This window comes from Eptatretus burgeri, chromosome 6, assembly GCF_056783735.1.
Source record: "Eptatretus burgeri isolate ZD-2024b chromosome 6, Ebu_testis_v1, whole genome shotgun sequence".
NCBI lineage: Eukaryota > Metazoa > Chordata > Myxini > Myxiniformes > Myxinidae > Eptatretus > Eptatretus burgeri.
Genome location: NC_140966.1, coordinates 32,634,693 through 32,650,876, shown reverse-complemented (window position 1 = coordinate 32,650,876; position 16,184 = coordinate 32,634,693). Strand labels below are relative to the sequence as shown.

Below are 16,184 nucleotides of genomic sequence, written 5' to 3'. Positions count from 1 at the left end.
TCCCCGCCCCACCCCTCTCCCTTCCACAGATCTAATGTCTCTGTTCCCCACTGTTTTGTCCTCCCCTCTCCCACCCCTCTTGTCTCCTGCCCCCCATTGTTGTGCATTGTGTGTTAGCTCTCACACGAGCCTCGAAAAGGGAAACAAAATACAAAAAAAAAATATATAAATACCTGCCACCAACACAGGCTGTGCTTTGATTGAACATATACATTGAAGTATTTATCAGGCTCGTATCTGGCTGAGGTGCTTTGAACTTGCCTAGTTCAGAGAGATTTGGTTGGATTAAAAAGGACAGTCAATGGCAACCTCTTTGGACCACACCACCAGATGCCTCAAAAACTTGCCAGCAACTGATCAAGTGTTGATGCAAAGCCGAACCTATATGTACAAGATGTGTTTGTAGAAAGAAGTACAGGACTCAAGAGCACAGCACTGTGCCAGTGTAGAGACTTTGCAATGACTGAAATGTTGAGAAGCTATGACAGTAAGAGTGATGATTCAATTTGACAGGAAACATTACCTCCTGCAGGGCATTGAATTTAAAAGTTTACATACATGTATCATCTTCTCCTTGAAATTTGAGGTTACTTCGACAGTATCACTGTTCGGTAATTGCTTGCAATATTTTCCCAAATTATATCACGTGGAATTTCAATTACCATAACAACATAATGATCTTGAAGCATGACCCTGAAATTGTGGTCTTAGAGACTTGTTACATCTCAATAGGCCCTTTATTTTCTGCAAATGGTGATTTTGATAATGTTGGTGGCAGCCCCCCCCCCTCTCCGTCACATATGAGTTTATACATCATAACACCAGTATCAGCACAAAGCATGACCTTGACATAGTGGGAATAGACACTGTTTGCACCTCTCAAAGTCCTTTAGTTTCAAAGGTATGGTGAAAAAGGTTATTCTTGATCATGGCAGCAGTGGCCATCTTGGAAACCCCTAATCCAAGTGTCATAGGTCAGGCACCTCCTTGGTTTATGTTTTCATAGAACTTAACTGACAACTGTACAAAATTCAGTGCTTTGGTCCAGTGTGTACCAATTTTTTTTGCGAAGCCACTGTACTATATAGCATCACATAGTGAAAGCCGGTATTACAAGATGTAATGAAATACGCCATAGATGTCGCAAAAGTAGGGGAATTAAGCCATTCATAAGGATGGGTTCATCGCTAGGTTGCTTTAATTTCCGAAAAAAATGGTGCTTGAAATTAGATTTGGCACACACATCTTAAGCATGGCAAGGCATGGCAGACCTGCTTCTCGAGGCACAGAAAAGCACAGCAGATGTCGTATGGCCATCCCTCCTGATGCTGCACGTCAGAGGGTGGTTATCATTAATTTAATCGTAAGTTTGCCCAGCATGGTCTTTCAGTACGACAGAGCGAAGATCTTAAGCAATCGATTGGTTTGCTTAGCCCCAGCAACCCAGTGGGTAAGTTGAGCCAGTTGAAAAATGGTGATATTTTCTGATTCCGCAAAACAGATTTATTACTGGAAAGAAAATTTATCTCGTGTATCTTTAAGCAAAATGAACAATTTAACTGATGGTTGGGGAATACAGCACACAAAAGTAGTGCTGTATCCTTGTTCCCTAACATGCGTCGGCTACTTTCAGAAACAACTTTGTGTGAAATTGGCTTGCCAACGACACACAATTTGCGGCCGGTATGCAAGCTCTATTCCCACGACTTTCACTTTTTTTCACCAGTGAAAGTGCTTGGAAAATTTGTTCTCTTGTATGCATAGACCTTAACCCAGAGAAAGTGGATTGGTGCAGACTTCTGGGTATCTTATTCATGAGTGGTAATCAGGAGGTGAAAGATAGCACCAATCTGGAAATGGGGCAAAATTGGCTTTTTGCTGATCGCTTCAATTAAATGTATTATGGAACTATTGTCATATTTTCAAATAAACACTAAAATATTGTTAACTACTACTTATTCTTGCGTATGGCAGCTTGGCTGCTGGGTCGCTATCATTTTGTTGGGGCGTGACTATGCCACTGATGCTGTGCCTTACACCAGTACACTGGTACTCATTTAGCCAACCTCAGAAGGATGACTGATTGAGTCAACCCCACCTGGTGTTAATTCAGCAGCCAACGGGGCTTGAATTCAAGACCCTGAGATCCCAAGCCAGCCACCCTAACCACGAAGCCAAAACCAGGCTTCATATTGTTACATGGGGGGGGGGTGTAACAATAGCCATATTGTATTAAAAATTGGTTGGTCCATGTTATCACGTTGGTTAGATTACTCTTGTATTCGCTATTTGTCCAGAGTCGTATGGTGTATTGTAAAACGTGCACAGAGGAGGCAGTGAGTGATGACTTTAAGGCATTATAGAGTAATATTGTATTGTGTAAAACATTTTGTAAAGGCGAGGCCAGGTGAGGACATGTGGCATTTAACACCAAAGCCACAAATAAAGCACTCTGCACTTTAAAAGAACATCATTACAGACTGTTCACCTGATAGGCTGTAAGCCATGGCAGAGAGGTTGGCTGCAGAGCCCTGGAGAGGGTTGGAAGACCTTTTTTATTGGGGCTGTTCTGTGGGGCAGGATGGCTGGGAAGACAGTAACACCGAAAGAAGCAGTGGCTAATGAAGGGAGCCACCACCCACAAAGAATGTCCTAGAGATTACGAGGGCTGTGACTGTGCTAACGTGCACCAGTTGCACCTTGAACTTCAAGAGAGCAACATCACTCTTATCCCTGTCTTCTTGGCTGTCTTCCTCATCATTATTGCGTATTACCCCTCATCGTCATTCGTTGTTCCATGCAACCTCATCCTGTTGTGACCTGCATGCTACCAGCTTTGTGCTTGCTTGTTTGCCTTTGCCTGCTCCTTTGTTGTGTGAATTTGGTATTTCGCGCTATTGGGGGTTATTTCTTTTCATTGTACATTAAAGTGCATGTGCCTCACTACTCATTTGTCTTTTGAGTGCCTGGTCTGTTCCAGTTATTTATTATTAGCGTCTTGTCTCTCCATTCCCATATACCTTGTATAAACCCCATTTTAATTTTAGGAAAAGTCTTCCCGCCTTTTTACCTTTCACACACATTCCACTGCCAGGTTCGGCTTCGTTGGTGTGAGCCTTGAGGATTAGTGGTAATGTTAAACACAGTAACTATAAATCCCGTTTCGGACCTTCGCTTGGGTCTTGTACCCCTGGCGCAGACAGTCAGTCACTCTGTGTTAATGGAACCGACTGACTCGTCAATATAAAACATTATATATGTATATGGTAGTTTTATTATTACATTTTCAGATTGTCATGTTTAACAACTGTTCATATTTACTCCTGTATTTGACCGGACTGAATAATGTGGGGGATGGTTAATATGCAGCTGTGATTGGTTAACTTTGGTGACTGTCAAATCTGCCCACACTAATTATTCTCTCTCTACAAAATAAATGGTGGCTATTTTAACGCTGCTTTACTTCCCTTTTTAACATTGGGCCACGAGTTTCACACTTTCCCTATGACGTTTTCTAGTTACACCCTCTTAATTTTGTTTCACCTGTGTTGTCTGTTGCAGCCACATTGGTGAAGAATGCAAAGTTGACTTCCTGAATATGAAACTTGGTGGACATCTTGTGCGCCGCTTCTCCACTGCGAGCTCTATCTCCAAGCCCGGGCACTTCATTCTCACCACTAAGTGGTGCTGGTACTGGAAAGTTCAGGATGGCTGCTGGCGAGAGTACGTTTTAGAGGTGTGTCTCAAATTTTTGGGTGTTTTCAAGTAGAATAGAGCAAGTTTTGTGGCTTTTTGAGTACATGATTGTGATGAGAAGAGATTATTGTTGACTACCTGTGCCCTTTGACATATCTAGCGATAGAAAGTGATGAATGTTCCACTCATCACTGTGGAGGAATAGAAAGTGGTCGGTGGGTTTGACTACGGTTTACTCCACACACTAATTTAATTTATCCTTGCTTGGTTACCAGAATCATTCTTCAAGAAAGTATGAGATGCATGGGTTGATTTGGGCACTTAGTTGGGTTGAAGGAGCTCAAATCCATGGAAAATGGTATTTGCAAAAATGTTATTCTGACAATATTGCCCTTCAACTACAAGACCTATCAGCTTACTTCCAATCATCAGCAAGGTCATGGAATTCACCATCACAGTTGATATGAAAACCTCCTTTTCTCCAACAACCTCATCTCAAATCACCAATTTGGTTTCAGACTGTCACTCTGTCTTGGACATGCTGCTTCTACTCATCCAACAATGGATGGAAGCCCTCGATGTCAGACATGAGTTCAGGGCTTTCTCCTTGGACATATCTCCTGCTTTTGATACAAGCTATCATCTTGCCTTGCTTTTCAAACTGTCTACCCATAGCATCCAAGGCCAACTCTGCATATGGCTCTTACTGATTTCTGCTAATCTCATAGCCAATGTGGGAATCCTTTCATCTCCTCTCACTGTCAAGGCTGGAGTGCCCCCAAGGCAGTGTTCTGGGCCCAATCCTATTTCTGATCTTCATCAATGATCTCTCTGACTGGAAAATCCTCCATATGTATTTGCTGATGACTCCACCCTCTGCTGTGACATTCCTCATCCTTCAGACAGACGGGCTGCAGCCTTTTCCCCCCTTCAGACTTTACAAAATCACAAGCTCATCAAACACTTGGAATATGTGTTTCAATCCTTACAAATCTCGCACTCTCACTATCCCTCTTTGAAAGGACTCTTTGGCAACCCCCCCCCCCCACACCCCTATCTACTTCCTTAACAATCCTCTTGAGGAGGTTCAGTCATTCAAACTCCTTGGTCTCACTATCGGCCATGATCTTTCTTGGGGAAACTACATTTCAAAGTTGGCCTCCAAAGCCAGCCGCCGAATGGACATCCTCCATGGTACACAGTCCTTCCTTGGCATTCCTGAACTCCTATTCTGAACTTCTATGGCACTCCTGAAAACAAGTTTTGGACTTCTTTTTAAAATCTTTTGATCCATCCTGTCTTGAATGCATGCAAGAGACTGATGGTTGATGAATTGCTGCTTTTGAGATGGATGGCTGATCACAAAGAAATTTTAAATAAACCCAGACAGTCTTGAGACGAAAGGACAGAGGAAGGGTCTTTGAAAAAAATTGCAAATTGCATTTCAGAGCACGATCTATATATTTGCTAACAGTTGCGATTTTGTTTGAATGTCAAAATTCTCCAATGAGCGTGAGTGGCAAATTTGATTGGTTGAGATGACGTAAAATGGTATATTTTGTCCAAGTACAGTACTGCTAAACAGAAGGAGTTTGAATGTGCCAAGAAGGCCATTTGTGTTCTTCACAGTCAAAGTACATCATTAAATTGAAATAAATGAAAGATTTTAAAGGCTGTTGAAAAAAAACTAAACAACTTTTTTCAGAAGTTTACCGCCGTTGATGCAGCGTGTTTTTTTTTTTTTTACACCATCTTATTAAACACGTTACATTAGTTATTTGTTCCCTTTGTTTGTGTCCTTTTTGACATTGCTAAAAACAGTAAGGTTCCTGTTTGGAATGATATTCAATTTTGTTTGACTGTCAGACAGACTAAAAAAAAAATTACCTAATGCCTCTGTGCATGCGCGATCAGGACGAACGAGATTCCATACAATTTGCCAAATTCAGAGTCAAGGTACTGCTAAGCTGCAGGTTCATGTTGTTATTTGTGCTCTACAGTGTTGTAAACGATATTCAATTGAAATTCAGTTTCGTGATCATAAACTGACACACACACACACACACACACACACACACACACACACACACACACACACACACACACACACACACACACACACACACACACTGAGCCATTTGCTTAATCCTGCTTTTTTCTTCGTGCAAACAGGATAAAAATTAATATAATGCCTGTGGATGGATATCTTGATGAACTAGTCAAAAATTGTCCGGATCTGGATCCGGACCCAAACCAAAATTGCTGCATGAGTATAGGAAGTGAGAAATCTCGGAATGAAGGCAGTGTTATATGCCACAGACAGCAGAGCTTGCCAAGTTAATCAGGATGTGAGACTCAGTTGAATACTTCATATATGTCCAAGGAGATAGTCATAACTTCTTGATTGAGATTTAGGGCCTCCAATCATTGCTGGGATGAGATGATGCAAGATGAGCTATATAGTACATCTCTCCAAGAATGAGATGAGCAGCTCATGTCCAAAGTTGAGAGATTGGGGCAAAATCAAAACTGATGGTAAGACCCCTCTATACAATCTTCTATGAATGATGATAAGACGGAAGCACTTTTTATTGTTCTTTCAATGACATTTCACTTTGATTGGCGCAAACAGCCCCACACACATCTCGAGGAACAATAATTGGCAACCTTCTTCTGCAAATGCCATGGATCTGTCTGTCTCTCTGTCTCCTCTCTGTCTCCTGTCTTCTCTCTGTCTCTGTCTCTGTCTCTGTCTCTGTCTCTGTCTCTCTCTCTCTCTCTCTCTCTCTCTCTCTCTCTCTCTCTCTCTCTCTCTCTCTCTCTGTCTCTCTCTCTCTCTGTCTCTCTCTCTCTGTCTCTCTCTCTCTCTCTGTCTCTCTGTCTCTCTCTCTCTCTCTGTCTCTCTGTCTCTCTCTCTCTCTGTCTCTCTGTCTCTCTGTCTCTCTGTCTCTCTCTCTCTCTCTCTCTGTCTCTCTGTCTCTCTGTCTCTCTGTCTCTCTGTCTCTCTGTCTCTCTGTCTCTCTGTCTCTGTCTCTGTCTCTGTCTCTCTCTCGCCCCCTGCTGGCTGTTGGTACGTTGTGTGTACTGTCATAGCCGCTCCTTGTTTCGTGTCGTGAGTACTCCTCCTCTGCTGTGCTGTTTGGTGTTTCCACTTTCCCCATTTTTCGTTTCCCATGTGTTCGTTTTCTGCTTGTGGACTTTTCCCGTGGTTTTTTTTTTTCCTTCCTGTCTGGAGAAGAAAGAGAGAGAGAGCCCACGGTCTCGTGTCGAGAAAATCGTAGGCCGAAGGCCTGGCATGGCCGCCAGGGGAGGTTTTTCTCGTTCACTGCGACAGTGTTCTTTGTTAATTCTCAACTTTAATCGTTGATTTCTTGGTGTTTGTGAAAACGCCTTATTTCTCTCGATAAAGTTTACTAACTTGTTTTCTTGAGTTAGAATGGCGGGCGAACGTTTCCGTGTCGAGATGTTCGAGTCACTAAGTCGTAAACACGCTGTTTTTTGCTTCCCTCCCAGTGAGGTGGAACTTAACGATGTGCTTTCCATCATTGGTAACATCGTTGGTTTACATAATATTCGTGCTGCTTCTCGCATGAATAAGAAGTTTGTCGTGTTTGTGTCGGAGGAACACATGGTCGCCACGGTGGTTGGGCATGGCCTGTTCATCGAACCGAACACTTACCTCTCTGTGTTCGCTTTGCAGGCCCCAACAGTTAAAGTTAACATTAATAATATTCCACCATTTATATGGAACCAGGACTAGTGTAACCAGTTAACCAAGTTCGGTAAGGTTGTGTCGAGGATCTCAATGGTGCCGATGCATCATGTTAGCGATAAAATTAAACACGTCATGTCCTTTAAAAGAGTGGTTTACATGATACTACCTGAAAATGGAAAAACACTGAATGTTGTACTCAGTGTAAAAGTCGATGGGTTTGAATGTAAAATGTATGCCTCCTCGGAGGTTATAACGTGTTTTGGGTGTGGAGCTTCCAGGCATGTGAAGAGTGTTTGTCCCAATGCGGTTACACCGCAAGAAAGTGAAGGTGCGGTGAGGAACGATTCTTCCTCACCACAAACTAATGGGGTGAGGGTGAATCAACGAATTCAACTCGTCCACCCCGACCGGCGTTGGAGAGAGAGTGTGTAATCATGACGTAATTAATCCACCCCCACCAAACGAGGAAGTGAAATTGGTTGCTTCCTCTCTACCATCCACTGTACAGGACAGTGTGGACGATATGGAGGTATCTGTTACGGATACCAGGAAAAAAGGCCAAAAACTGTCAAATGTTGATGCCTTTGATGCTAAGGAGCAGAATTAGGTCCAGATCGTGTCAGGCTCGGTGGACCTCCAAGGTACGTCTCACATTGGAAACCCCTTGGTGGTACCGTAGTTGTGTGCGGATGTGGAAACTTCGCTTGCTCCACTGGCCGACTCTGAGTGGGACACAGAGAACAGTGAAGTATCTCAGGATGTTTTAAGTGTTTGTCCTGTTAGCCAAACTTGTTCAGATGAGTTAACAGCTATGTCTGACAGTGATGGAGAAATAGATAAAGGGGAAAATCCCTGTGAGTTAAATGTCAACCCCTCCCTCACAGATGATGATGTAAGGGTTGTCGAGGGAAAGGACATGGGCAAGGCAAATTCGGAGGGGTCCATAAACAGAGCAGAACTTTCTGTTGAGCCAAAAGTAAGTGTTCCACAAGTAATAGGAGAGGCCATAGATGAAGCACTTGATTCAGATGAAACCTCTTCAACCCCACATTTCAGTGCTTTAAGCTCTCAAGAGGATGAATGGGGTAAACGACACAACCTTAGTGTCTCAAGAAAATGTGACTAAATTCCTGGATGATACATTCAGGAAAAGATACGTAAAGATCAAAGATTACTTCCCGAATTTACACAATTTCATGAAAACAGCAAGGAGTATGATTCGTGAACCGTATCAGGTTAACATGTCAGATCCTCAATTCCAAAGGTTCAGGAAATGTGTTACTCGCGCTGGTAAAGAGCTTCAAGAATAACTAACAGAATGGAGATAAAAGTAGCATCCCTGAACATCAATGGAGGGTGCAGTTGTGTGTGTCGCCTCCAGGTATTTCAGCTCTTCCAAAATGAAAAAATTGATGTGCTAATGCTGCAGGAGATGCATGCAAATCAGTCTTCTGAGGATGAGTGGTGTAAAATCTTTAAAGGTTGTCTTTTTTCTCGAGTACGCTTGTTGAGGCCAAGGCTGGTGTGGCAATAGTGTTGCATCCTCAACTTCAGCCTTCGGAGATAACTTGTAAGGAAACTTGCAAAGGTTACTTACTGTCTGTGCAATTTGTCAGTAGTAACCTAAAGATTTGCATGACAAAATGTTTACTGTCCTAGTGCTAACTCTGAAAGAGGTGCCTTTCTGTACAAGTTCGCAGAGTTTGTAAGCACCATTGACTTAACCATGTTGTTGTGTCTGGGGGGTGACTACAACTGCACCCTCAACCCACAACTTGATCGGAACACTTGTGAGCCTCATCCACCCAGTGCAAGGCCTTTGGCACAGCTCGTCAAAAAGTTTAAACTGGTGGATGTGTGGCGGGTACAAAACCATAATATCCGTCAGTATACATGGGTTTGTGCATCAAGAAATGTTTTGACGATGGCTCGCCGAGACAGATTTTATGTTAATCATGAAATGGTAAACATTGTTAAGAACTCTTATATAAGGTCGTCTGGTATTTCCGATCATCACATGATAGTTATGGTGTGTGGCTTTCCTCATCATGTCTGTGGAAGTGCATATTGGACTTTTAATTTGAAACTTTTACAAAGTGCACATTTTATAGAAGCTTTTAAAATGGTATGGGAAAAATGTGAGTCACAAAAGGGTTCATATTTGAACTTAAGACAATGGTGGGACTGCACAAAGTCCCAAATCAAATGTTTTTGCCAACAATACTGCTCTTACAGCACATACAACGCTTTTGGTGTGATATCTGCTTTAAAAAACGATATACTTATCTGTGGGCAGAAAGCTGGATTGTCTAACGTGAATGTCCAGCAGTTGTCGGAGAAAAGGACCCTTCTGGCTGAAATGGTGAAAGAGCGGGCGGCCGGTGCATTCGTCCGACTGCGGAACGAAAAAAATCTAACTTGACACACCAATCAAAGGGTTCTTCAATTTGGAAAAAATGGTCAAGACCTCTCAACAAATCCATGCTTTGTGCTCTTCTGGTGGTGATTTGTTGACCTCCCAGAGTGATATCAACCATGAACTACAAGACTATTTTTCTAAACTCTTCGCAAAAAGAGCTGTGAATGAGGAGAATAGGAATGTGATGCTTGAACAGCTCCCTTCTCTGTCTGAAGACCAACAACAATTACTTGAGCCTGGCATTTCTCTTGGAGAACTTACTGCTACGCTCAAGGATGGCAAAGCCCCTGGACTAGACGGCCTTCCGGCTGAATTTTCTAAGGCTTTCTGGGACATTCTAGGTCCTACTCTTCTTGAGGTCTTTCAGGAGAGGGTTGAACAAGGTGAATTGCCATTGAGCTGCCGGAGGGCAGTTTTGTGTCTCCTTCCGAAGAAAGGAAACCTGCATGAGACCGCAAATTGGCGGCCTGTGTCACTCCTCAACACGGACTATAAAATATTGTCAAAAGCACTTGCAACCCGTCTAAAGGAAGTCATCTCTTTCTTGATTGGCACTGATCAATCATACTGTGTTCCAGAACGTTCCATAAACGATCATTTTTTTTGGTGAGAGACTTGATCAGTCTCAGTCAAACTACATCTCCTGGTTTTGGTTTATTACTTTTAGATCAAGAAAATGCTTTTGACAGTGTTAACCATTCTTTTTTGTTTGATGTTTTCAGGAGAACAGGGTTTGGGGAAAAATTTATTGCTTATGTTAAGTTATTGGACAAAAATGCATCTTGCCTGCTGAAGGTTAATATAATAATAGTCTTTGTTACCCCTTCCCCTTTCAGCGAGGCATCCGTCAGGGCTGTGCGCTATCAGGCATGCTCTACAATCTATCCGTTGAACCTTTATTAGTTTTACTTTGGAACTCAGTGTTAGGAGTCTCTCTTTCACAAAACTCTCAAAGTCGTTGTTTCAGCTTATGCTGATGATATTTGTGTTGCTATTGCAAATCAAAAAGATGTTTCTGAGGTCTTTCGTTGCCTTACCCAGTTTGAGCTTGCTTCTACTGCAAGGGTAAATTGGAAAAAAAAAAGTGTAGCTTTCTGGGTGGGCCCCAGATCGCCTTCCTCGTCCCTGCCTGTTTTACCAGAAGGAATACAGTGGAGTAGTGAGGGGTTTAAATATTTAGGCTTATTTCTCGGAATTGAAGCGTATGAACAAAAAAATTGGGAGCACTTCCTGGAAAAAATTGAATTGAAACTGGTAAGGTGGAGAAGATTGTCTCAACTTCTCTCGCTTAAGACACGGGTATCAATCATAAATAACCTGGTGGTTCCATTTATTTGGCATAGAGTTATCCCACTTGAACCTCCGAGATACTTGGTCACAGGCATGCAGAGGGTTCTGACTGATTTTTTTCTGGGGTGGCCACCATTGGCTGGGCCCAGACGTGGTCTGCAGACCCCGAAATGCAGGTGGTCAAAATCTGATGCATATCCCAAGTCGAATAATGGCATTCCGAATTTCTACGATGAAGCGCCTACTGTACAGTGAGTGTTCCTTGGTGACCTCTAACAAGCGCCTGGTTGCAGAAAGTGGAAGGTCTGAAATATGACCGTGAACTTTTCCTCATCAACCTGCAACACGTTGACATGTCTCAGCTCCCCAGTTTTCATCAGAGCCTTTTGAATGCTTGGCAAGTCCTCGGAGTGCAATGTTTAGAGGTAGTGGGGCAACAGCTAAATATAGCATAACAATTGTGCATTTTGTGAGGAAAGCACTAAATTTGGCACACTCGTAGCCTAACATATTATGAACAGATTTGAATATTGGTCCATCTCAAATTCAGCCGCTGATGGCTGTGGCAGCCTTTTTCCACTGCCATCAAAAATTTTGAGATGGCCCAATCTCAAATGGCCCGTAAAATCTCCGTGTAAATGTAATTATGTGGTGGTGGCAGAGTGTATTACAATTTCCAAATTTCATTTGGCTACAAAGTGTGACTTATTCACGTTTCTCTTTCCGCACAATGCCGGAAAAATCCCGAACCAGCTACAAATGGTCATCCTGGTGCTTCACAGGTCGGGCATTTCATCAATGTGTGTGCTGTCCCTCGGATGGATGTTAAACGGGAGTTCCATCCTCCAGCATTATGTGGTGGACATTAAAGATCCCATGATGAGCTTCACAAAGGGTAAGTGAGCTATCCCTAGCACCATGACCAAATTCCAAATTCCTGCTCCTGCTATTGGGAAGGCAATGGTAAATCACCCAGTATAATCTTTGGCAAGAAACTACTTTGGTAGCACCGACGCTCTGTAACAGAGTATGGTACATTGGATGTATGTATGTGTATGTGTATACTGCATATAATTTTGTTTATTCATTTATTTATTGCATTACCTGCACAATTTATTTGCCTGAAATAGTTCCCTTCACTTTGTTCTTGTTTTGCAGAAGGATTCAAAGGCACCAGTGACTTCAGAGATCCTTGAAAAGTCCTATCAGGAAAACAAGCATGGCGTTGTGAAGTTTGAAGCTGGACCATGGAAGTATACTTTGTCTTTTGCAGGTAAAGATTTTCACTGTAGTTATTGGTATTTTATTTTCAAGATGCGTTTTAATCTCCAGATGAGTTCCTTAACAGGGCCTAAACTATATTTTCATTAGTCTTTTCCTTCCAAGCCAAATTTTTGGTTGATATAATATTATTAGTTGGTAGCCTTGAGTTGTTCCACAAGCGGATGTTTTTCTGCTGTCCCCTGCCCCTTGCTTCTATTTTTGTAATAACTATGCCACTTTACTCATCCGTCCCATTCCCATGCCCACCACACATCATGAACACGGTCCCACCATTCATGTGAGCAGGTTGGTGACACAGACTCTTGGGCTGCCTCATGCAGTTGTAAAAAGATGGTTCTGTGGGGTGCTCAGCTTATGTGGGAGCAAAAAAACCCTATGCTTTGGCCTCATGTGAATGCCAATAATTTTGAGAACTTTAGATTCCAAAGAATCCAGGAGAGACAGATGTGATGCTATGGCTAATGCCTTATAGACTGAGTCGCTCTGATTTTCCAACAAAATATTTGGATCAACGGATGGTTCCCAGTCTGTAGCTGGCTTTGGAGGCCAGTTTCTCTCTGTGTTTGGCCCAGGAAAGGTCATAGCTGATGGTGAGGCCCAGAACTTCAAGAGAAGGGACCTCTTTCAGTGGATAAACATGGAAATAGATACGTGGGTTCATTTGACATTCCATCAAGCAATAAAGGGAGACTGAGATTTACCAGGATTGAAAGACATGTTCCATTTGTTAGCCCAGCATCTAAACATTTTCGGACACACACACACACACACACACACACACACACACACACACACACACACACACACACACACACACACACACACACACACACAAACACACATGCACGTGCTGCAATACTCTCGCATCGCCTTTGGGTCGAGACTAATAATTCTTCAAACATTCAATTCCCTGTCATTTTCTCTTCCAGGAAACAACTCGTCATGTTTTACACAGTAGAGAACATCTTACTCAATCTGTTAGACAACAGCACCTTCCCTTGTACATAAATTCCATAAAAATACTCGCTATAGTTTTCCTTTCAATCAAATGCCTCATGGCTTTGGAACAAACTCCCAATTTCACTGAGAAATATAACGACAGTTGAATCTTTTTCAATGTACCTAAAGACTTGTTTATACCCTTCTGTTTGGCTGTTTTTCACTGTATATATATATATATATGTATATATATATATATATATATATATATATATATATATATATATATATATATATATATATATATATATATATATATATATATCTCTCTCTCTCTCTCTCTCTCTCTCTCTCTCTCTCTCTCTCTCTCTCTCTCTCTCTCTCTCTCTCTCTCTCTCTCTCTCTCTCTCTCTCTCTCTCTCTCTCTCTCTCTCTCTCTCTCTCTCTCTCTCTCCCGCTGGTGATGCGTGAGTTGAGTGCAGTGTCATGGCGGCTCCTTGCGTTGGGGCTTTGTAGCTGTCTGTGTTTGTGGTTTGTCTCCCCACCCTCCCCTTTGCAGTGTGTCTTTGTGTATTCCCCCTTTCAAGATAACCCCCCTCCCTATTGATACAGAGAGTGAGAGAGTCGAGAGCGCACGCAGTGGTACCGTTGAGGGTTCCCGATTGGGGCATTTCCGTCCTCGTTTTTCTCACTTTGTGTTATAAATTATAATCTATTTCTCCTTTTTCGTAATTTTTATTTTTATATATATATTTAGTTCGTTTATCGGAGCCTTTCGGCTTCGCTAATATTTTGTTTATTTAAACGTGGAATCGATGGCAGATCGCTCTGGTTACACGGCTTTTGAAACTCTAACCAGGAAACACGGGTTACTTTGTATGCCTTCGTCGGGAATCGACGTGGAGGCCGTTGTCCTCGCTGTTGGGGAGTTAATCGGTTTGGAGAATGTAAAAGCAGCTTCTCGTATGAATAAACGTGGTAATCTTTGTTTCCACAGTAAACATGGTTGCTCAAGTAGTCAAGCATGGGCTTTTTTTTCCTCCCGACGTGTTTGTCCAGGTATGTCCTCTCAACGTGCCGGCAGTTCGGGTTTCCCTCTGTAATATTCCTCCATTCATTAAGAACACAGAACTGGTTCACAACCTCAACAAACTTGGTTCTGTTGTTTCCTCAGTTTTTATGATTCCTTTACGAGGGAAAAATAACCATTTAAACCATATCATGTCCTTTCGTCGTTTTGTATGTGTGATTTTACCGTGTGGTGTAACCTCATTAAATGCGGTGTTGCCCTTCAAGGTCAAAGAGCACACTTATATTGTCTTTGTCTCTACAGAGTCTCTAGTTTGCTTTGAGTGAGGTCAATATGGTCATTTAAAAGACTCCTGCCCGAATAGGTCCATGGGTGGAGTCACGAGCCTGGCTGATGATGTACACCAGGGTGCTACTGAGATTACTGTTGATAATGTTAAAAGTATGGGTGCTGAGAGCCCCACTGTAGACATTCAGAAAAATAGGAAAAGAACCCTCTCATCTTCCCCTGATCTCAACGAGCCCGAGAATAAGGTCTTGGCTGGTCCCCCAACCTTTGCTCAAGTGGTTAGGAAAGGAGTACAACCTCCTCCTCAGCACTCACCTCCAGCTGAAGTAATTCCTCAACCTGCTCTACTTTCAGAGTCGGTTGAGGATCGTGTGATAAATATCGGGAACTTATGTGTTGTCCAGACTGCACCCGAGTCTCTTGGGTGTTCTGAGGTTCAACCTCCATGTGAGGTTGAGCCTCCCTGTTTGTCCCTTGTTGAACCTTGTGTTGATTGTGTCCCCCCTCTCTCTAAGGGGAGTGGTGAATGTGTACTAACTCGTGATCTGTCTGTGATTGGCTCATCCATTGTGGTAGCTGAGCCCTATCAAGCTCATGTGCAGCAGAATGCTCAATATGAAATCTCAGTGTTGCTTTGATGAGCCCATTTCTTCAGCAATGGATTCTTAATGTAATGGATTCTCAATGCAATGATTGTGACTCTGATGGGGATTCTTCTGTTGCCTCACTAAGTGATGGTGAGGCCGACTTCCCATCACAGCGTGCTTCTGGAGATTCCATCCCTCCTACTGAAATCATGGATTTCTTAAAAAAAAACTTCTCGTAAAAGGCGCGTCAAAATTAGCGATTTCTTCGCTGATACTCGCGCCTTCATTATTGGCACTCAGGGTGTTGTCCAACAATCTGCAACACTTCATGTTTCTGATAACTCGCTTAAAACATTGAAAAGGTATCTTGTTAGAGCAAGGAAATAATTAACCCCATAATGGCTGAGGTGCTGCTTATGTCTTCATGAATATAGTGAGTTTGAATATTAATGGTGGACGCAGTCAGCTGCGTCGGTCGCAGACTGTGCAATTAGCCAGGAAGGAAAAAATTGATATCCTCTTAATTACAAGAGACTCGTGCCGCTCCAGACTGTATGGCTGATTGGCAGCAGCAGCTGAATGGCACTTGGTTTTTTTAGTAATACAGATTCTGTGAGCACAGGTATTGCTTTTTTTGTTAGTCCGCGTTTGTCTGTCTCTCCCCCTATTTTTAAAGAAATCATCCCAGGCTATCTCGCCTTTCGAGCTTGATTACAATCAGAAACGATTTGTTTTTGTTAATGTTTATGCTCCAAGTGGCAGTGCAGATAGAGGAGCTTTTTTAATGATTCCTTTCATTTCTTGCAACATCTATCTATCTTCTGATACCTTGTTGTGCTTAACCGTGGAATTTAACTGTACGTTGAACCCAACTTTAGATCGGAACAGTGCAGAGCCACATCCAGCATCAAGTCGGCCTCTTTCCAATATTATATC

General features: G+C 42.6%; 1 protein-coding gene across 3 annotated transcripts in view; it reads left to right on the top strand.

The window, feature by feature from the left end:
* Nucleotides 1-16,184, top strand: part of PARP12 (poly(ADP-ribose) polymerase family member 12) — a 105,268-nt gene that overhangs the window by 55,312 nt on the left and 33,772 nt on the right. For all 3 annotated transcript variants that reach the window (XM_085884512.1, XM_085884513.1, XM_085884511.1), the window contains 2 exons: nucleotides 3,562-3,736; nucleotides 12,279-12,393. In XM_085884512.1, the coding sequence (XP_085740638.1) occupies nucleotides 3,562-3,736; nucleotides 12,279-12,393 (290 nt within the window). The remainder of the gene's footprint in view (nucleotides 1-3,561; nucleotides 3,737-12,278; nucleotides 12,394-16,184) is intronic.